Source organism: Podarcis muralis, chromosome 16 (genome assembly GCF_964188315.1).
Source record: "Podarcis muralis chromosome 16, rPodMur119.hap1.1, whole genome shotgun sequence".
Lineage (NCBI taxonomy): Eukaryota > Metazoa > Chordata > Lepidosauria > Squamata > Lacertidae > Podarcis > Podarcis muralis.
The window spans coordinates 18,735,039-18,757,499 of record NC_135670.1 but is presented as its reverse complement, the minus strand read 5'-3'; the positions used below and the strand labels follow the sequence as shown (position 1 = coordinate 18,757,499).

At 48.1% G+C, this 22,461-nt stretch overlaps 1 protein-coding gene across 6 annotated transcripts in view; it reads left to right on the top strand.

The window, feature by feature from the left end:
* SIPA1 (signal-induced proliferation-associated 1) overlaps window positions 1-22,461 on the top strand; it is a 37,733-nt gene that overhangs the window by 11,529 nt on the left and 3,743 nt on the right. For 4 of the 6 annotated variants that reach the window (XM_077920872.1, XM_077920874.1, XM_077920873.1 and 1 more), the window contains 14 exons: window positions 4,541-5,828; window positions 7,760-7,884; window positions 8,634-8,822; window positions 10,570-10,744; window positions 11,836-11,939; window positions 12,156-12,313; window positions 16,541-17,138; window positions 17,439-17,713; window positions 18,654-18,881; window positions 19,776-19,866; window positions 20,940-21,108; window positions 21,243-21,341; window positions 21,585-21,663; window positions 21,921-22,002. In XM_077920872.1, the coding sequence (XP_077776998.1) occupies window positions 4,919-5,828; window positions 7,760-7,884; window positions 8,634-8,822; window positions 10,570-10,744; window positions 11,836-11,939; window positions 12,156-12,313; window positions 16,541-17,138; window positions 17,439-17,713; window positions 18,654-18,881; window positions 19,776-19,866; window positions 20,940-21,108; window positions 21,243-21,341; window positions 21,585-21,663; window positions 21,921-22,002 (3,282 nt within the window). In that variant the 5' untranslated portion in view covers window positions 4,541-4,918. Of the gene's footprint in view, window positions 1-4,540; window positions 5,848-7,759; window positions 7,885-8,633; window positions 8,823-10,569; window positions 10,745-11,835; window positions 11,940-12,155; window positions 12,314-16,540; window positions 17,139-17,438; window positions 17,714-18,653; window positions 18,882-19,775; window positions 19,867-20,939; window positions 21,109-21,242; window positions 21,342-21,584; window positions 21,664-21,920; window positions 22,003-22,461 lie in introns of those variants that run through there. The other 2 variants (XM_077920878.1, XM_077920877.1) reach the window with 2 other exon arrangements.

Here is a 22,461-nt window from a genome sequence, read left to right as displayed (position 1 = left end):
GTACAATTTATTGAGGTTTCTGGTTATTTGTACCCCTAGGTATCTGAACTTGGTGCGGCAGAGTTTTATTTTGGTGACCTTCGTGAGTTCTTTTTGGGTGTGAGGAGGGGTGTTGAAGCACATAGCTTCTGACTTTGTAAAATTTACCTGTAGGCCCGACACCATTGCAAATGTGTTGAGTTCTCTGATTAGGGAGGTTGCTGTGCTTATGGGGTCTGGTGTTGTGACCATTAGGTCATCTGCAAAGAGCCCTAATTTATAGGTTCTGCCTTTTATTTCCACTCCCTTGATGTCTGTGGCTGCTCGGATGCGGATTGCTAAGGGTTCCAGAGCCAGGATAAATAAGAAGGGAGACAGTGGGCATCCTTGTTTCGTGCCTCTTTGGATAGCTATAGTATTAGAATCCATATTGTTTGTTAAATTCCAATATAACAAAGACAAAATACATAATAAGAATAAGAATAAGAACGAAACAAAACAAAACAAAAATCCCCAGTAATCCCCACTTCCACAGTGTATTTAAATGGCATCAGATGTCAATTAGCCAAAGGCCTGGTTAAAGAAGAAAGTTTTCACCTGACACCTAAAGATGTATAATAAAGGCACCAGGCAAGCCTCCCTGGGGAGAGTGTTCCACAGATGGGGAACTACTGCAGAAAAGGCCCATTCTCATGTTGCCACTCTCCGGACCTCTCGTGGAGAAGGCACACAAAGATGGGCCTTGGAAGGTGATCTCAGGGTCCAAGTAGGTTCATATGGGAAGAGGTGGCCCTAGAGGAGGAGGAGGAGGAGGAGGAGAAGAGGTTTCTGGAGACTGGGGAAGGAAAAGCTTATCTTTCCCCCTTTCCTTTCCTTTCCTCTGGAAGTATCCTGTGTAGTACTAACAGGGGAGTGTGTTCATTTTTTAAGATTGTGGCTCTCATTTTCCCCCATCCTACTTGCCCCTCCAAGATACTATAATTTGCAAGTTCTTCACGGCTTGAACAAGGCCGTGAAAAGAGCACATTTTGTGGGGGGGGGGGGTCAATGTGTGTTTGAGCCCAAAGTAGTTTTTTCATTTGGTTTACAGGTGTGGGGGATGCAAAAATCAGCATGACTTGTTAGAATCGCTTGCTGACGCTTCACCAGTTCTCTCCTTTGCACCCACGCTGAGGTGTGATACAGGTTTTCTCGCTTTCTCTTTGCATGTGTTCTCCCGCTGCCCGCTGTGAAATTTCCCCGTGCATAAGAATTTCCATTTTAGAACATTTCTCATCTTGACTGGATCTTATCAGAAGCTCTTGTGCTTTCTAAAAATGTCCACTAGGGAAACAACAACAGCAGCAACAACAACAATAATAACAGGGCCCTGACCATCATTTCAGCCCCCCAGCTTACCCTCCTTAGTAGAAATGTCTCACACTTTTTAAATGTATGTATGTATTTGTTTGTTTATAAATAAGGAGTTCAAGACAGCTCAGTTCTCCCTTCCCTTGTTTTAATCCTCACAACAACCTTGTGAAGTAGGCTAGTCTAAGAGCAAGAGGCTGGGGCAGTGAGAGATTCATGGCTGAGGGAGGATTTGAACCCGAGACTCCTCAGTCCTAGACACATCTGTTATGCTGTGTTGTTCTCAAAATATTTTATTAATTCGTCCCCCCCCCCCCAACATCTTCTTTTCCCGCCTTTGCAGCTCAGGATGGTACATGGTGGTGGTTGTCTTCCCCAACCACCCACCCACCAGTCCCAATCCCGTCTTTCTCATTGCAACAACCCTGTGAGGTAGGTTAGGTTGGGAGTGACTGTCCCAGCTCACCCCCAGCAGCCCTTGCACTCGATTAGGGATTTGAATCTGGGCCTGCCCTGTGTTTGGCTACATTCCTGCCATACATTTAAAGCCCTGATACCACTTTAAAAAGTCATGGCTTCCCCCAAAGAATTCTGGGAGGTGTCGTTTGTTAAGGGTGCTGAGAGTTGCTAGGAGACCCCTATTGCCTTCATAGTTCCCACAGAGTTCCCTGTGACGAGGGATCGATTGTTAAACCGCTTTTGACAATTGTGGCTCTGTGAGGGGAACAGGCCTTTCCTAACAACTCCCAGCACCCTTTAGAAAACTACAGATCCCAGGTTTCCTATGGACTGTTTAGAAGTGGCATCGTAGTGCTTTAGGTTTATGGTGTGAACGTGGCCCATGTCTGGCACTCTCTAAACACTACATCACACTTCGGAGTGAGTGACGCTTCGGCATGGTGTGGCATGAACAAATGTACCTATAACTCTATTTGTGTGTGATAAAGGAGGGAAACCATGTAAAAGATGTGCTGCCTAGAGAAGGACAGCAGAGCAGAGTTTGGAGCTACTCAGGAGTAGAGCTGGGCGATATCAGCTTTTCAACATTGCGGTGTATCGCCAGCCAAACATTGTGGTTTGGCGATATACCACGATGTTGAAAAAATAAGCAGGATTGGCCTCGGCCTGCGAGGCACCTGGTGAAACTGCCCCAGCTCTCACCTCAGGAACTGAGGCGGTTTCACCCTGGCACTCACGGGCTGGGGCAACGCAGCTTGTTTGCGAAGCAAAGCTGGGAGTCCAGAAGATTCCCCCTCCCCAACTGAGACAGCCCCGGCACTCACTGGCAAATGGGCAGAGCATCGGGGCTCCATTAGCTGCTCGCTGTGGAGAGTGCCAACTGTGTTCCTCTCAGCTGAGCAGTTTTACAGAGCCGCCACCAGTTCATAGGGGCCAGCACTGGGCTGGGGGCTTCTTCAACTGCTTGGCTGAGGTAAGGGCAGCTGCGCACGCCTCAGTTAAGCAGTTTAAAGATGCATAGGGAGGGACAAGCTGTATCAGCACCTCACTGATACAGCTTGTTTCTCCCTCTGCATCATATGATGGAAGAGTGCAATGGCAATTTCGTTGTGAGCCAAAAATGGCTTATCTTCTGAGTTTTACGCCAATAAAACTCAGAGACAAGAGGAGTTAGGAGTCCATTGTTGTTTATTGCTAAGCAATAGGTTGCAGTCGAATTGTTTCGCAGAACTGCAACCCTGGGTCCGGGCAGCTTGTTTCTCCCTCTGCATCATACGACGGAAGAGTGCAATAGCGGTTTCACTCAGCGATATATCACTGGTGAAACTGCCACCGCTCCTGAGTCCATCTGCTAGCCATGCCGCTGGAGGAAGGAACTATTGACTCCCCCCAGCAGACACAGCTAGCAGAGGGACTTAGGAACGGTTGCTGTTTCACCAGTGATATACCGCTGAGGGAAACCGACATTGCAGTCTGCTCCTCATACTGGTCCTGGGAGATATATAGCCCAGGCCTACTCAGGAGCACAGAGTGCAAAAGTGGGTTGCAAGCTGTAGTCAATGTGGCTTGAAAAAGCTCCCACCCACCCCCCCATTCGAGTTCCTGTGAAATTTCTCTGCTTGCTTCTGTCTCTGTCCACCAGACACAGTTCATCCTCTTCCCCCTAATCTTTCTCCTCACGCCTTGATGACAAGAAGCCATGCCTGTGCTTTGATCGTTTGCAGAAGTTTCGTCTTCTTCCACTTCCTCCTGCTTGTGGTGCTGAAGTGGAGCGTGTGCCTCTGGCCTCTGGGCTGCTCGGTTAAGAGTTGCCGTTACATGTCACCGCAGCATGACTTGGTCCTCCCCACCGGGGTCAGAGGCAGGTTGTTGCCTTCCCTGGCCCAGCTTCCAATCAGTGTGTAGTTTATTTTGGGGTGAAGGTGGAAGTGAGTTAAATGGGGTTAGTGATTGTGCAAAGCGCATGCAAGACCAAGGCCGGGTATGCTGTTATTTTTGCTTTCCTCGGAGTCTGGGACAGGGCCTGCCGCAAGGCAGTGGGCAGGGGGACCTGCTTTGCACCTGGGTTCAGATGCCATTGCCTTCCAGCTTCTCCCACCAAATCTTCCATCCCTGCCCCAAGCTGGCCAGTTCCTCCAAGAAACAGGCCCCTGGCTGGGTGCAGGGCTTGTTGGGCTGCGCCATCTGTACAGGGTAAGGGACAGCTGGGCACCAGTTCCTCCGATGGTGATTGGGAGTGACAGCCCTCGGGGGTGGGGTGGGGAGGATGCTCTGTCAAACAACTAGGCTAATCGGCTCTTGACAGAAGGGATTTTATCCTACATGGGGTGTGGAGCAAATGGAGCCCTGTTTTTGCTTTAATACTGGGGCTTGGCAAAAGCGTAGGGCTGGTGCACAGGTGAGAGTGTTTCTGGCTATATGCAGAGCGAAGAGCATCATTTGATGCTGGGTTGGGAAGCTCTTGTGCAAAGTTTGAAGCAGGGAGCTTCTCCTCCTCCCCAGGAATTGCAGATGCCGTGGTTATAGTCAGGTTCAGAGGTGTTACTAAGTACTTGAAAGCCCAGTGGTCAGAAAGGAGATTGCAAAAAAGGAGATTCCAACTAAACATATGAAAAAACTTTCTGACAGTAAGAGCTGTGGATATCACAGCAGGCTTGAATTCCAGCTCCATAAACCCGGCGTGTTTGGCTCAAAGCAGATCTTTTTCACCTGCCTTCTTCCCTCTCTCCTGTGTCTCTTTTTTCCATTGCAGTAAACAGCCCTCAAAAAATGGCTAGACAGCTTTGCCGTGGCCAGGTGATTCCTGGCACCCCTGCCCACCCGACTGCTGTGTGCTGACCCTCGCCTCTGCATGGAGCCTGTTTGCTAAGGAGCAACTTGGATCTCCCCAGCAGGACTAGATCCCTTTTAAGTGTGTCTGGAATCCCCTCCCCATGGGTGGGGCACTGACCTTTTCCGCCAAAGAGACTGTGGCCTGTTACATGCTGACAACCTGATTTGCTGACGCACCTGGGGAAGTGGGATTGGTGTTGTTTTTTCTTTCTCCAGTTGGGTAGGATCCAGATTCCCCCGTGTTCCTTTGGGTGCCTGGGCCAGCGCGAGGGGAGAGGTCTGTGGGTGCCTGGAGGCAATGCAGTCAGACGACCTCTTCATCCGCAAGACCCGAAGCCACTGGAACCGACCACCTCTCACGTCCCTCTCTTTCGACACCTTCCGGGCCTCCAAGCCCCAGGCGGCTGAGGGCCCCCTTGCGGGGCAGTGTGGCCCTCCACTGAGGTCCCCGAGGCGTAGCTACCTCATGCATCGCAGCAACAGCGACGTGACACTCAGCGAAGGGGAGCTGGCCCCTGCCCCTGCCGCCCCTGGCTCTCCCTTGCCCGCTGTGCCACCCGCCGCTGGAGTTGGCCTTCACCGCATCAGCAGCGGCCCCAACACATCCACAAAGTGCCCTGCGCCCCCTCGGGCCCGGGCACACAGCCACGAAGAGCCACGGGCCGGCAGCCCCACAGCACGGCGCTTCCGCGACCCCCTGCTTCTGCTGGGACTGGCGGCCAACGAAGTGTGGGAGACCGAGGCAGACGGTGCGCCGGCCGGGGACCCTGTGCCTTCTGAGGCGCCCGTGCCAGTGTGGGGTCGCCACTTGGCCCACTATGACGTCCAAAGCATCCTCTTCGAGCCAGGCGAGGCCACCCGAGAGGCGGAGAAGCCTGGCAATGTCACCACCGGGGCATCGGCTGCGTCGGAACGGGAACTCTGCCAGGCGGATCCGGCGCCCTCCTTTGAGGGAGAGGGGAGTGAGGACAAGGACAGGCCCCTGGTGCTCAGCTGCCCCAACTTCCGCATGGAGGCTGGGGGCGAGGCTGAGTGGGGGATCGGCCAGCATCGGGGCTCCCTTGCGGGGTTTCACTGCCCCAACATGGCGGTCTCTGTGCTGGAGGAGCCCCGGGAGAGCTACGGGCAGAGGACCAGCCGGACAAGCCATGCCATTGAGTACGCCGACCTCGGAGCCTGCTATTATCGGAAGCATTTCTACGGCAAGGGTGAGCGGCTGCTGGCAGGGTGAGATGGAGAAGGGGAAGGGGGCCCTGGGCGGGCTGTGGGAGTTGACTTGGGGTGTTGAAGCGAGGAAAAAGCAAAAAGGCGAGTGGGGGTTGTGTGGGACACAATAGAGGGGTATACGGAGAATGCGCAGTATGGAAAACCTGGCTAGGGAGACATTTTTCTTTCTCCTAAAACTAGGATTCCAATTCCTGGAGATCATGATTTTGCTTCCTTTCTTCCTTTTTGCATGATGCATAGCTTTAATTAATTTTTAAAAATAACTTTATTTATGCATTTTTAAATTTAAAGTTGCACTAGTTTATATAGATGGATTTACGTACCCAGTCTGTATCGGCTTCCCAATCTATCCTTCACTGACATTCTAGTTCATATTCTTTGGATTGCTGCATCCCCAGTAGACTTCCATCCTTTTTCTTCTTCTCTGTTCATTTATCTTGTCCACTGCTGGTCCTAAGTTCATCCCACCTGGAAATTAACCATGATACCGTCTCTTTTTAAATATTCTCCAAAACATTCTCACTCACTCCTTACTTTTTCCTCATTCCAGTTTCTTATTTTGGCTGTAAAACTTGTTCATTCTACAAATTCTATTAGTTCATGCAACCGTTGGTCCTTTGTCAGAGTTGCCTTTATTTTTAATTTTTAATATAGCTGTATTAATTCCCAATATATAACCATTACAAAAGGGGGGGGATACAAAAACAAAACCCCAACTCTTCCCCCTTCAGGAGAGATCAATCTAGTTAAGATTTGCCAAAGTCCAATCTCTGATTTTGGTACTTGCCATTCTTCAGGGTTATCAGTAAAGTATTTTATAAAAGGATGCCATATTTCAACAAAATTGTCTGCAGCATTTGTATTATTCAATGCATGTAATCTTTTCATTAATGTTTCCGAAACAGCAATAGATCATTCATTCTTTTTCCAACAGAGATAGCTTTATTGAAGACATTCAGCCCCCTTTAGATCCATTCCAACAACAGCCCTGCGCATTAGAATAAATTGAGTGGCTCTTAGGTGTGCTGAAATGCATTTATATGACTTTAAAAGGAGACCAAAACGATGGACAGCAAGTGGTGTGGTCACTCTGAAGCTAAGAGGATTGCAGTGCTAGTGAAGGCATCTGGAAAAAAGGGGAATTTTGAAACCTAGTGTGCCTTGCAAGGTGCAGGGCAGAGCCGCTTCAAAGGCATGTTCCTAAAATGTGGTGACACCTGCCCTGAATAGGAGGTGTGACTGGATGCAAGTTAGAGATTGGGAGAAGACAAAATCCCAGTTTGGGCGTGATGGGCTACCTTTTTGTCCTTCCCTAGTGCACAGCAGCCTCTACCAACCAGCTGCTGTGGGGCTGATGGGAGTTTTAGTCCGAAAAAATTTGGAGGCCTCCCTAGGTTGATGAAGGCTGGTGTACAAGGAAGGATGGTCTGGCCTTAGCCTTCTCAGATCAACCCCACAATCTACCAGCCCAAACCCAGGAACAAAAGATTACAGTTAGAATTATGTAGTTGAGAAGAAGGTGCCTCTGAGCACATTCTAAGACAAGGACTTTGTGTCCAAACTTGAAAACAGAACTCAATCTCCTTTCCCACCATCACCCACTCCTGGCTAGCTTTCCCCGTTCCAGCAGCCTTGTGGAGATGGAGAAAATGGTTTCCCCTGTTCTAATTGGGAGTTGGAAAACTTTGCTGATCTCCTGAATCATACAGAGATCTTCCTCTAGACCCCGATGGACCTTCTGCTCACCCTTGATGTCCAGGGTGGCTGGGGGCAAAAATGGACCACTGGGTGTGGGGCAAGTGTAGGCCTCCTGCTGGCCGCCTTTGCTGCAAGGTTCCTTGTTTTCAGAGTCTCTGGTTGGCTTTGTTTGCAAGCCATCCTCAAGGCTGCTTCCTCGCTTCTCTCCACACAGAGCACCAGAATTACTTCGGGGTAGACGATAAGCTGGGCTCTGTGGCTGTATCACTACGACGTGAGGAGAAAGAGGGCAGCGCTGGACCCCAGTACAATTACCGCCTTATAATCCGCACAAGTCAGGTGGGTTCTTAAGGCATGCCGCAATAGCCGTTCATGTGTTTTTTTATCCCAAACTGCGAGCTAAATTTGCTTACCAAAAATCAGCTGTGAGAACTGTCTCTGCTCTCAGGTTAACACTCTAAAATACACGGCACACAAGGAAAACAATATGGGGAGGGAGAAAGGGTTTAGTGGAAGCCCAGTCACCCATTCCTAAATTTATGGTTTGTATAATGTAGTTCTGTCTATGCAGATTCTTCTTTCTTGGAGAACGACACCTCCCCAGGGAAACTGACACCAGCCCAGAGCAGATGACAGCCGCCACATTCACACCAGACGTTTAAAGCACTAGGATTCCACTTTAAACAGCCATGGCTGGGAATCCTGGGAACTATCGTTTGTTACGGGTGTTGAGAGTTGTTTGGAGACCCCCTATTCTCCTCACAGACCTACAATTCCCAGAATCCTCTGGGAACGGGTTAATTTTTAAAGCACTCTGGGAACTGTAGGGCTGTGAGGGGAATAAGGAGTCGCCTAACAACTCTCAGCACCCTTGACAAACTACAGCTCCCAGAATTCTTTGGTGGTGTAAATGTGGCCTGAAAGAGAGTCTGTGGCAAAGGTGGGACTTAACCCTAGCTTTTCTCAGGTCCCACCCCAACATCCTAGCCACTAGGCCACACTGAGTGGTGTCATGGCCTTATGTGGAGGGGAGTCCCCCTGGTGTGATCCTCCTCCTGTCCCCTTGACAGCTCTTGTTTTCCTCCCAGCTCCGGACTCTGCGGGGATCTATTCTGGAGGATGCTCTTCCCCTTTCGGCCCGCCACACTGCCCCACGGGGCATCCCTCCCAAGAAGTTGCTGGAACACGTCATGCCAGAGCTCAACCTGCAGTGTCTCCGCCTGGCCTCTAGTTCCCCAAAGGTCCCAGAGACCTTGCTCAAGTTGGATGAACAAGGGGTAAGGCTCTTTCATTCAAAACGCATATTCCCCCCCCCATGTTATGTCTTAGAACTACCTTCAAGGCCATTTACTGCCATGAAAAATTGTTTGTTTGTTTGTTTGTTTGTTTTTATACTGCCCTTCATCCATAGATCTCAGAACGGTTCACAACATAAATTTGTAATACAGTCGTACCTCGGAAGTCAAACAGAAGCTGTTCTAGAAGTCCTTTTGACTTCCAAAGAACGGCTTCTGATTGGCTGCAGGAAGCTCCTGCAGCCAATTGGAAGCTGCGGAAGCTGTGTGCTCGCTTCGGCAGCACATATACCAAAATTGGAATGATACTGGGAAGCTGCGGCAGCCGTATCAGGCGTTCAGCTTCCAAAAGAACGTTCGAAAACCAGAACACTCCCTTCTGGTTTTTGATCGTTCGGGAGCCAGAATGTTCAACTCCCAAGACGTTCAGGAGCCGAGGTATGACTGTATAAAAAATGCAAAATACATAGTAAAAATAAGAACAAAAACAAACCAATAATCCCATAACACATTTAAAAGGGCATCAGATGTCAACCAAGGAATAATATCGAATCCCAAGGAACCTCACATTGAAGGCTCCGTGGGCTGAAGAACACTCCCTAAGCAACACTCTCAGACCTTCCAATTTTTTCTGATGCAAAACTGGGACATGCATCTCCTGGGATGGTTTCTGGGCAAGTCATGTGACTCTCGCACTTGCCCCCCAAAGCGTTTTTTTGGAGGGGGCCAAGATCTCGCGCATTGCCCAAAAATGCGAGAGCGCGTGAAGTCGCAGCACCCAAAATGGCTATCGAGATCTTGCAAGAAAAAAGTGTGTGCTCACTGGAAACATCAATCCAAGTAGTACTGGAACTACCTCAAAGCAGTGCCACATGGTCCTAACTCCAGAAGGAAACCATGGTTGATGGTATTGAAAGCCCCTGAGAGGTTGAAGAGAATAAACAGAGACCCATGACCCATGTTTCTCTCCTGACTGAGGTCATTGTACAGGGCGACCAAGGCAGGTTCTGGGCCAAAACTGGGCCTAAACCCCCATTGAAATGGATCTAGACAATCAGTTTCTTCCTTGAGCGGCTATATTTGTATCATTTGTATTTAAAAATAATAATTTAAACATCAGACGGCAACCATCAAAGAACAGCCTGCTGAGCTGTAAGGCAGGGCTAGGGAACCTGTAGCCCATCCAATGTTATTAGACTCCAGCTCCCATGATCCTCAGCCAGCATAGCTAGCAGCCAGGAATTATGGGAGTTGTTGTAGTCCAACAATATCTGGAAGGCCCATCTCTTCCTCTGCTGTCTCAAATGAGCATGGCTACAGGTTGACTTTCAAGGTGTTGACTTTGGCTTTTAAAGCCCAACACAGCTTGGGACCTCAGGTACTTTTAAAGTCCCACATCAATCTGCACAGCTTTTAAGATTTTCTACCGAGACACATATGTTAAGATCTTTTACTCCAGCTACCTGGCAGGGACAGCTACGTGATGGGCTTTTTGTTGCGGTTGCGCCTCTCATTGGATACTCTGAATACTAGTTTCTGGGCGACAGCAGCAGGAGAGGGCTAGCACTTTTGTGGCCTGCTTATGGGAATCTGATTGGTCATTCTGTGTGCAACAGGATGCTGGATTAGACCTACCCAGTAAAGTGAAGGCTTTGAAAGAGCCTCTGATTGGTTCTCGTTTGGGTCTTGCCCTTCAATCTACCCATCCCGGACTTCCCCCTCCCTGCAGCTCAGCTTCCAGCGGAAAGTCGGGGTGCTGTACTGCCGGGCAGGGCAGGGCTCCGAGGAAGACATGTACAACAACGAGGAAGCAGGGCCAACTTTCCAGGAATTCCTGGACCTCTTGGGTGAGCGCATCCGGCTGCTCGGCTTTGGCAAGTACCGTGCCCAGCTAGACAACAAGAGTAAGTATAACAGGAGTGTGATTAATGTGTGTGTGTTGCAGGGTAATGGTTAGGGGGTGGCCTATGGGGTCTTCCACAGTAGACCATGGATCTCCTGGTCCTTCTCCCCCACTTCTTAATACTTAAAAAAACAACATGCAATGTAAACAGTAATAAAATATAAACTGCTTAGAGGGCAGCTGGATGCAGTGCCCATCTACCACCTGAATTTCCGGGCGGCATTGATACTGCATGCCACCCCAGTCTCTGAGCAATGAAAGATTTCAGGCAGTTGCCCAGGGTTTGTGGTTCCTTTTGGAAATGAGGCGCAGCAGAGACCATGGTGTCTTTATGATACATGGTTTATTTACACATATACAACCTGAGCCTACGATGGAGGGGTTCACAGCATCAACCTCCACCCCCCCAAAGGGCCTTGTTTCTCCCACAGCATTTGCTGCAGAATAATAATAATAATAATAATAATAATAATAATAATAATAATAATAATTTATTATTTATACCCCACCCATCTGGCTGGGTTTCCCCAGCCACTCTGGGCAGCTTCCAACAGAATGTTAAAATACAATAATCTATTAAACATTTAAAACTTCCCTAAACAGGGCTGCCTTCAGATGTCTTCTAAAAATCTGGTAGTTGTATGCCACATTTTGATGCCAGGCCTGAGCAGGGCTTAGTGATCAACTTCCTAGCTCTTTTTGTCTTCTACTGTTAAAGCTATGCATTTATTTATTAAGTAAAATTGGTTGGTTGGCTCGGAAAACAATGGAGAAGTACGGCTTTTGGGGGGCGTGAAGTTGGAAGGTTGCCATGCCTGCTGTGACTGTAGAGAGACAAGTTTTAGGAGAGACCAGTTTTGTTGCAGCTGGGGCAGGTGAAGGCGTCCGGTTATGCTGCTGCAGATGCACCGTGGCGTTTCTTCTCTCCGCTCCTCCCAGCAGTCATTGCTCCTCTGATTACTGCTATGGATGCACAACCTGACTGCCATACACAGACCTTTACTGAAAGAGCTACCTTGTGGGTGGGTGGGTGGATGCTAGCTGCAGCTGCACTGAAAGTGTTTTTAATCTCTCTGCCACTCTTCTTTGCAGATGATTCCACGGGAACCCACTCGCTCTATACCACGTATCAGGACTATGAGATCATGTTCCATGTCTCTACCATGCTACCCTACACCCCTAACAACCGCCAGCAGGTATGTGGGGGCACTTTTGCTTAGTTCAGGGGAACAAGAGATTCCCCATAAAAAGTAAGCGAGGGGGAAGCCGCCACACACATACTGGAGAAGAATCAAGCAGAACTTATTCACATCCTCTAACGCTGCATTCAGGGGCTGAGCAGAGTGCCTGTCCCATTTCTCCCCATTTCTCTGGTAACCTTCCTTTCCTCCCCCACCCCCAATCTTCTGCAGCTGCTGAGGAAGCGGCACATTGGGAATGACATTGTGACCATCGTCTTCCAGGAGCCTGGAGCGCTCCCCTTCACGCCAAAGGTGTTCCGCTCACACTTTCAGCATGTGTTCATTGTGGTGAGGGCACATGAATCTTGCACAGAGCACACTACTTACAGGTGAGAGGGAGGTGGCAGTGTGGGGAAACCTGGCCAAACTCTCCCTGACCTTCCAATTGTAACACCTCCTTTGGACTTGTTCCTCTCGATGGACTTGACAGTGAGAGATATTGAAGAAAATTAGTATTTTTTGGTTGCAAATGCTTTAGTCCTTGTGCCAATATTATTATTTACATTTATAAGTTGTTTACCTTGTGAAAATAACCCAAAGTGAGGTACAAACACATTACAAACACTAAGACCAATTACACAGAACCAATAAAAAACCCTTAAAAACATATCTATATAAATAAAAGGCAGGTCTTTTCCTACCTGGGAAGGAAGGGTAGGGTAGAAATAATAAATTATTATTCAATTATTATTACCCCACTAATAGAGGCCAAAAATACTTACGACCCTTCAAATTAAGGGCCAAAAGCCCAGGTAAAAAACACACGTTTGCCTGGCAACTAAGACTAGACAAAGATGGTACTAGGCAAGCTTCCCTGGGGAGAGCTTTCCACAACCACGGAATCACCGCTGGAAAGGCTTGTTCTCGTGTTGCCACCCTCTTATCACAGGGCCAGGGTGAGTGCATGTGGGTTGTCCTTGACATATGAGGTTCTGAGCCGCATTGAACAACCCATGTTTAAAGCAATTTGTGGCATAACATGATGTGCGAATGCAGCCATCATTGCCCATTGTTAAATTTTAAATCCGTTCTTTCCTTATTTTATTCCAACCCTTCATCCAAGTTGCTCAGAGTGGCCCATGGTCGTCATAGCAGTCCTTTGTGGTAGGCTCATCAGGGAGAGAGTGTGTTGGACCCAACGTCACCCACTGAGCTTCATGAATGAGTGGGTTTTTGAACCAGGCCCCCTGGTGCTAATCCAGGCATCCCCAACCTTTGGCCCGCCAGATGTTTTGGACTACAATTCCCATCATCCCTGACCACTGGTCCTGTTAGCTAGGGAACATGGGAGTTGTAGGCCAAAACATCTGGAGGGCCGCAGGTTGAGGAAGCCTGTGCTAATCCAACTCTGTAGCCACTGCCTCAAACCACACTTCCACATAGGCAATGAACGTGCCCCATTCAAGGAAGAAAGCATCAAGTTTAACTAGACTTCTGAATAAGATTAATCTGATGTACCAATTTCTCCATTTGTCCCAGATTCTTAGCAAAGGTTGTATCCAACTAAGTTATAGTCAGAGTAGTCTCATTAGAATGAATGGATATTTATGAATTTCAGTGGGTCTACTCTGAGGAAGACTAACGTTGGATTAAATCCCAAGACATGAGACTGCTTCTCAGTCCTTTATTCCTGATTGAAAAAGTAGGTTCTGGTTAAGGTTTTAGGACACAAAGATCAGAGGAGTAATCAGGACTTCATCTAAAACACAGCAGAGATAGCCTGCAAAAATGTTCACTAGCACAAGCAAACTATATTGATGTATTTATAACTTGTTACTTATCTCTTGCAATATTTTCTGCCAGAATATGCTAACAGTCCTCACAGATCCAACAGCATATGGAATGCAGGACCAGGTTTCCATACGGGTTTTTAGAAATTAGATTTTTATTTTATTCTCTGCAGGAAACTCAGCTGGCTGAGACTTGTAATTCCTGTACTCTTTTGTCTTAGAAATATGTCCCCTTGTGGTGAAACAGAGGTACAGCCACATTTTAAGGGATTTTTTTTTTTAATTATTTTTTGAAGAACCGTTGTACAGTAATTTGACCCTCAGTTTCCTCTGTAACAGTAGTACAGTACAGCTACAAGGGTGTTTCCCCCCTAGTTTTCCATTATTATAAAAACAAATCCCCTAAATGGTGTGTGTATGGTAGGGTACAGGTGGCTTTGCCCCTGCCATCCCTCCTCACAGCTGTCCAGATCTGGAATGGGGCCCCTGGCTGGTTCTTTGTGTCGGGAGAAATGTCTGCACTCAAGGGAAAACCATGAGATTAATGTCACATGTAGTTTGGTGCTGAGGTTAGTTCACAGTAGCCCTTCTGTTTTTATTTGCCATTCTTGGTGCATTTTTTCTTTCTCCAGAGAAACCAGATGACAGCAGCATCTAACTATTGCAATCTAGTACAACTTCTTTTTCAAACTTGATTTGCACTATTTTTGCCCTTTTTACAGTAAGGTATAATTATAGTACCAGCTTGCCCAGGTTAGACGAGCAAAGCAGTAAAGGATGTTGGGAGAGGCTCCTGTATCAGTTTCCTGAATACCTTTTTTTGATTGCCACAATGTCAGCTTTCCATAAGTGATGTGGGGAATTTTTTTTTCCAAGAAGGAAAAATACCCGTTTTAGAAATGCGTTGATTCATGAAATTAATGAGTAAAATAATGAATCATTACAGTACAAGTCAAATTTGACTAAATTTGGCAACTGAAATAAATGTAATATTAGTAATAAATAATCAGTAATAAAGTCACTTATTTCTGGTGGCTATCCCTAGATAGTACACACATTCGTTGAGATAGCTCTCCAGGCATGCTAAGACTAGCATGTTAAAGAATAAGATATGTGTTAAATGACACTAACTTTTCAGTAACCTTTAACTTTATTTATTTATTAAATCCTTTTTATACTGCCTTTTGACCCTAACAAGACCCTCCCCCCCCAACTGTTAAAAAAATATTCTAAACTGGCATAAGCTTTTAGAGGCAACAGCCTACCTCATCAGGTGCTATGCCGGAACTGTGGAAAGCTAATATTTATTTGACTGTTAATTTATTTGATTTATCAATTGCCCAATACAAAAATAATTCCTAGATAACTTACAAACAGAAGCCAACCCAATGCCCCAGTGGGAAGCCCAGAAGCAGGACCTGTGCACAACAGTAGGCTTGCCATATGTCAGGAAAATTCCTGACACATCCTGGTTTTTGGATGTAAAAAGGGCGTCGGGGGTGGAGGAGAGATTTTGCAGAATCAGCAAAATGTTAGGGAAAACCCGGATGTATGGTAATGCAATGGAAAAAGCAGTGGAAACAGCTCCAAAAGTTTAAAATCACTATTTTTTGGTGGGGAGGTTTCCCTTCAAAAGCTCAACAATTTGGGTTTATTCCCTAAAATGTCAAGAATTTTGGGGTCTTCCTAAAAACAACTTTGCAGGAATTTTACTTTTTTGAAATATGGCAACCCTGCACAACAGCAACTTTCCCCACTTGTGATTCTCAGAAACCATTATTCACAGGCATATTGCCACTGTCTTATACTGTGGCAAGATCTTGCACGGTGCCCCAAAACAGTACTTTTTTTTCCTGGGCGAGAGCACATGCGATTGTGGCACCAAAAATGGCTGCCAAGATTTGACCATCCTGTTTTTTCCTCAGGTGATTGGGAGGTATGGGATCCCCATTTTTTTTCAAGCTCTCAAACCCCGAACTTTTCTTTCTGTACCACTGTCACAGCACACCAGCAGAGGGAGCTGCGAGGCCTGTTCTTGAGTGGTTGTCAGGGTAATGCAAAGTTCAAAAGCCTCAGGCTTTGGGCCTAGTTCCTTGATCAGTTCACTACGGAAGGCCTAGCTGCTTTTGAACTCAGTTACTGTTATTGCCCAGTTATTTGTTTGTTAGCAGGTTGACTGCCTTAATTGTACCAGCCCTCTGGTTTGGTGGGCTTGCAGCGAGGCCCATAGATCCCTGCCCCCAAATATAGTTGCATGCTGTTTTTTAAGTAGCAGGTTTGGGAAACTAGGATTTCACAGGGTCACTGTCTTAGTTTAGACTGCTCCCCCCCCCTCCCCAATTGTTTCCATCATGCCGCAACAACCTCCCAGAGGTCACATGCCAGTGTTTGGCCAGGCCGGAAAATGGGCAGCGAAATTGATATGACTGTTACCTTTATATGGTAGGGCAAGTACCCCCAGAGTCAGAGGTTCCTACAAACACCTCTCTCCATCCTCACAAGCAAGAGGCCATTATCACTGTTAAAGGATATTTCTAGCTAGATAAAAACATTTAATGAGAGCATGAGGCAGGGCCATTGAGGGTTAAGGCCTAGGAAGAAGAGGTGTACTCTGGGGAGAGTCATAAGGGCTAGAAAGCTGCTTTTAAAATATATATAAATATATTCAAATGGAAATTCAGGTGCCCAGGATGCTGAATCCTGGGACCAATGCAAAATTATTTCAGTGATACAGAGAAATAAGCGATTCCATTGCATTTTTTTAATTTAAAAAGTGTCCTGTGTCCCTTCTTCTTCTCTCTCTCTGCAAATGGCTGCTCCATTCAGCGTGGCTGTCAGCTGCACCAAGGACATCCCACGCTTTGGTCCCTTCATCCCGGCTGAGAACTCCTTTGCCAAGGGCCCAGCTTTCCGAGACCTCCTGCTCGCCAAGGCGATCAACGCAGAAAATGCGGCCGAGCGCTCAGGGAAGTTCCACGCCATGGCAACGCGCACCCGCCAGGAGTACTTGCGAGATCTGGCCCTCAACCACGCCACCACCAGCACATTGGAGGCCTCCTCGTCGCGCTTGGCCCTCATCGCTTTGGCTGCAAAGAAGCGCGAGAAGTCCAAGGCGCCAAAGGGGGCAGAGGCACACAGTGCGGGGGCTTTGGTGTGGGGCGTGTGGGCACGGGATGGCAGTAGAGGACCCGAGAGCAAGACTCCTGAGCTGCGGTGCCTGCTGGGCATCTCGGCTGAATTTCTAGTCCTCATTGATGCCCGTGAGAAGAGGGTGGTTTTTAACTGTTCCTGCCGGGACATCCTGGCTTGGACCTTCTCTGAAAGCTGCACTTTGGACCTCTACTATGAGACAGGGGATTACATTTGCATGCGTGTGGATGAGGGTCAGGCCTCCGATATCCGTGACATTGTCCACCGGCTGCAGGTAATAATTTGTTTTCACCCGCTAAGGGGTGGTGGGGAGCGGAAGGGATGCATAGCATCATTTGGATTCAAAGTGCTGTGGTGCTAAATTTGGGTCTCTTGTGCTCCACTTCCTGAGTTACAGATGTGGGTGGGGGGTGACTGCTGTTAATTGGCTGTGGGGAAATACACTCTCCATATGCTTAGAGAGGGGTTCTTGTGCTTATTATTACTTGGTGGGTCCCAAGGCTATACACTGGCTATAAAAATAGGCTCTTTGGCTTAATCTCGTCACCACCTGAACTATCTCCCCTCCCCCCAGCTGGTGACTCGGGGTTGTGAGACGCGGGAGCTGACCCTGTTGCGGAACGGGGTTGGCCAGCTGGGCTTCCAGATGGACCCCGAGGGCTTCGTGACGGAGGTGGAGCGCTTCACCTTTGCTGAGACGGCTGGTCTCCAGCCTGGGGCCCGCCTGGTCCGTGTCTGCGAGAGACCCTTGCCCAGCCTCAGCCATGCCCAGACCTCTGAGCTTCTGCGCACTGCCAAGAAGGTCACCATTACTGTCGTACCCCCAGATGAGAACGGAAAGGCTCGGAGGTGAGTACTCTTTGGGGGTGGAAGAGAGGAACACTCCAGGACCGGTTTCTCATATTTGCTCTCCGTGGTGTGTTGCTTTTAGTTCTGATTTATTTTGGGTTTGCCCAGTACCTAGTCCTGGCATTAAACCCCTTTGCATAAGGTGCCTGGGGTCTTGAACTGGAGATAATAGCTGCAGTCCGCTGGGACCTGGCTGTCTTGGCCATAATAAATTTTCTCATTGGTGGCAGCTTGATTTCGAGATGCTCTCCCCATGGATGCTTGCCTGGCTCCTGCTTTGATGTGTCATTTTAATGACCTGTATTCCCCATTTTAATGACCTGTATTCGGCCTCTTAATTTAATTTGAAATGGGTTCCCCTACGCTTCCCTTTCTTAGCTTTTGGTGTATTTGTGTGTGTGTGTGTGTGTGTGTGTGTGTGTGTGTGTGTGTCTGTGTGATCTTTTAGGTTTCCCTGCTTTTGGTGTAACTGTATATGCTTTTAATTTGTTTTCATTGTGTTGTCCAATTTTACATTCTGCCCCAGGACTTTGAAGAGCAGGATTTAAGTCTCTGTAATGAAAGCATATATAAAATTATTCTGTGTGCAAAAGAGGTGCCCTTTTGTCCCTTCCCTGCTCTATAAATAAGAAGGTCTTTTTATCCTTCTTAAAATGACTAGCTTGATTGGAAAGTAGCGTGATGAAATGGATGCTGCTGCAAAACAGTTGTGGGTGAGCCAAAGGCAGCTGCTCTCTGTGAAGAGCCGATAGAATAGCCTTGCTTCCCTTTGCTCCTGCTCTGCAGCCTGATGGAGTGGCTGCCGTTAGGTGTATCAAACTAGCCCTCTAGTCCTGATGGAATAGCTGTTGCTGGACGACACTTAAGATTATTCCTCCACTAAACCCACAGGATGGTGCTCTGATGCCTTTGTCCTGTTCCTTTTTCTCTGCATTGGCAGAAGTTTCTCGGAGCTGTACCTAAAGTCTCTACAAGAGAAGAGGAGGAGTGAGCCACCAGCCAGTGATGTGGAGTTGACCAGGCCGGGGAGCGAAGCAGGGTTCAAGCCTGCCACGCTCCAGCTGCTCCACTCACTATCCCTGCCAGATGGGCCCCCTCACAGCCTGGCGGAGGAGAGGACTGAGTTTCTGCAGAGTCATAGTGACCGAACGCCCAAGCCTCCAGACCCGTGAGTAGCACTAGTACCTCCAGGCTCTTTCAGGGCTCATACCCACTCACCCCTTCCCTGTCACATCTAGCCAACTTCCCTCTGCCTCATTCCATGGATCTTAGGAACACAAGAGACTGCTTTATTCAGTCCAGGCTATCTCTTTTTCTAGCTTGGCATTGTCTACTGTGCTTCGAATGGTAAAGGAACTTGGGCACACAGAGCTTCACCTGATCTGTATAACTGGAGATGCAGGGGATTGAACCTGGGATCTTTGCTTGCAAAACAGTCGCTCTGCTACAGCCCCTCCACCAGTTTTATCTTCGGTTAGACATGCAACCCTTGTCTGTTTTTGCAGGGGTGTAGGAGACTGCGCCGAAAGACCTTTCATTGCTGCTCCAAGCTTCCTCTCTTTCTGCTGCTAGAAGCACCTGAAGAGAGAGAGGCATGGGATAAAGGGAGTGTGAGGGGTGTGTGTGCATTTGCACCTGTAAACATGTCTTTTCCTCAAGGCCCATGATAACAAGGTTGGAGGTAATTGGAGGGGCGAAGAGGGCTGCTAACATTTGTCAGTGGACCAGATTCTGCTCTGGGGCTACTAGCTGCCAACTCCTTTCTTTTCACCAGCTTTTGCAGCTCCTGCAAGAAGGGGAGATGGTTAAGCATCAAAGAATAGAATAGCCGTTTCCCTTCCTCTGGCCATTTTAAAAAATGTGTGATATTCAGGAACCAAGGCTGCAAAAAAGGCGGGGTTTCTTACAAGATGTGTTTAGATCTAAATCAAAAACGTTTGTAGGAAATGCTGTGTCTTGGTTCTGAGTCTTCAGATATGGTATCAGCAACACATCATCCTTTTAGCATACGTTCTCCATTCCTGCCTCCATGTCTCAATGTCTGGGGTCTCATTCTCTGCAGGGTGCCACCTCAGGACATCCCTGTCCTGCCAAATCCCCCTCCGGATCTCATCCTGGCTGCCACGCCCAAGCCCTCTTCAGAGCAGGACGCAGTAAGTGTTTGTCTTCCCTCTTTGTACCTCAGTTTATGTGCCTTTTGATTTTAACATTAATAATAGTCACAACAACCACTTTAAATAATATAGTGGCATCTATGTTCGTGGTGATTTACAAGGAGCATGTTTGGCAAGTTCCTGCCTCAAGGGGCTTATTGTCCCAAAACAGACACAAGGGAGGCAACAGAGGAATGGGAGGGAGGTGTCTCAGGCAGAGGAAGGTCTTCCCCTTCTTCCCCTTCCTGATCCTTTTAACTGGGGATGCTGTGATTGTGCATGGGACATTCTGCATCAAACTGGAGCTCATTGGTAGGGAATCTCCAACCCATGGGCCTAATGAGGCCTCCCCATGGTTCATGAGGCCATTTTGGCAAAGTCACACCTACCAGCCCCTTGCCTGGTGAAGGGTTGGCCATTTCTGGACATGATCCTCTGTCCAGATCCAATTCCCCAGCACAGCTGCACTCCTTCTCCAACAGTAGCACCTGAGGCAACCCTTTAAAGTGGAAGGAGTTGAGTGCAATGTCACAGTGTGTGTGTGTGTGTGTGTGTGTGTGCGCGCGCGCGCGCATGCAACCTGCTAGCATTGTATAGCCTGAGGCATCAAATATAAGAACATAAGAAGAGACTGCTGGATGAGGCCAATGGTCCATCTAGTCCAGCATCCTGTTATCACAGTGGCCAACCAGATGCCTGTGGGAAACCTGCAAACAGGATCTGAGCACAAGAGCCCTCTCCCCTCCTATGTCTTCCAGCAACTGGTATTCAGAAGCATTACTGCCTCTGACTGTGGAGGCAACACACCCCATTTGTCTAGGTCTTTGCAGCTTACACGTCCCCTTCTCCATCTCCTACCCCTTGTAGCAACAGTAGAATTTTGCTAGTTTATGAGGATTAGGGTAAGAATATCCTGTTGCTGCTGTCTTAAGAGGGCTGGAAAGTTTCTTAAAGAAAAAAGAAAGCCAAAGTTTTCTCAGGAAGTTGGATTTTGCACTGTGTGCCACATTTAGTCGCTTGTGCCACATGGCAGAATGCACAGAGGGCTGTTTTTTCTGCTCTGCTTCTCCTAGGAACATCCTGGAGATCCCATTGTAAACAAGAAAGAATCTGTTGTGGGCCAGGTAGCCAAAGGCCCCGAATCTCTGCCTCCCGAGGAAAAGACCTCTCCACACTTGGAGTCCAGAGAAACAGATAAGTTCCTGCCGCGGACACTTTCCCTGCGGAACTCCATCACCAAAAGTAAGAGATCCTCCGCCCTGAGCTCCTTCGCTGCCCCCATTTCCCCGGGTGCAGAGGCACTGATGTGGCCACGCCTGGGCGAGCCAAGGGTTTGCTTGAGGACTGAAGGCCTTGCCCTCTCCTTTATCCCCCAGTTCTCTCTGAAGCTGGAGAGTCCCTGGAGGATGAGTGGGAGTCCATTGCCAACTTGGCTTCTGCTTGCAACAGCATCTTGGAGGCCCTTTCCAGGGAAGGTGAGTGAGCGTGGGGAACCAAACCAACAGGCTGGCACTAGCTGCGGCAAAAGTCTTGGAACTTAGTGTAGGGTAGCATCTTAGGAACACAGGAAGGTGCCTTAGAACAGGTCCGACTTGAACCTGGGACCTTCTGTGTGCAAAGCCAGAGTGCTGCCACTGAGCTATGGGCCATTCCCCTATCTAGGGCTTTCCTCTTGCTCTGGCTGAATCTCTTACCTGTGCCTCTTTCTCCATCCATAGGGCAGCATGTGCTGGAGAGCAGGGAATCCCTGTGCACCACCGTCCAGAGGGGCACGAGCCAGCAGCAACCCAATGAGGAGTAAGAAATAGTTCTCTCTCTGTGTGTACAAGGGGACAGGGAAGAGAGATTTGAGCGTGCTGGAGAGGTTCAACTGTATGGTGGGGAGATCTCATCCGTACGTCAGCTCCCTGAATTCCTTCTCTCCATTCTGCAAGGCGTATCAAAAATATATACATCTTCCTAGTTACATAAAAATGTGAGAACAATCATTTGCCAGGCTAGTTAACATCAGTGTCTCCCCACCCTGGTTCTCCCTTCTTTTCCAACTCTTTCAGGTCCCAGTTTCCTCTCAGCCTTGCTGATAAGGTCCTGCATTTGGAATCGACACTCAAGAAACTGCAGGAAGATCTTCAGAAGGTGAGGTAGTGAGCAGGAATGTAAGAGGCACAGAGGATCAGACCAGCATGGTTTTTGCAAAATTTACTTTTGAAAGGTATTCCCCATTCTCCCAAAGTTAGAGCCAAACTAAAAATAACATTAAATTTTCCTTTGCACTCTTAAAAAAAGAGCAGCTGCTGCCCTTTTGAGAGGGAGGGGAGGATGCAAGTTATCAGGATCTCAGCTGGTTATTGGCACTTTGGAGGTACTACACAAAGAAAATTCCTTTCAGACAAGCCACACTTTTACCTGCTTAACACTTGACATCAGGTGTAGGGCAGGTGGGCATAGGTTGCCCAAAATGGACTTGTGGGTCAAACTGGGTGGTTATATGGGCTGAAAGTGGGTTTCCCCATCACTTTCCTAACTGCAAATTTTATTTAATTTTTTTAAGTGGATTTGTTGTGCTAGGGCAACAGAGCACCTTAATCCCCTTTA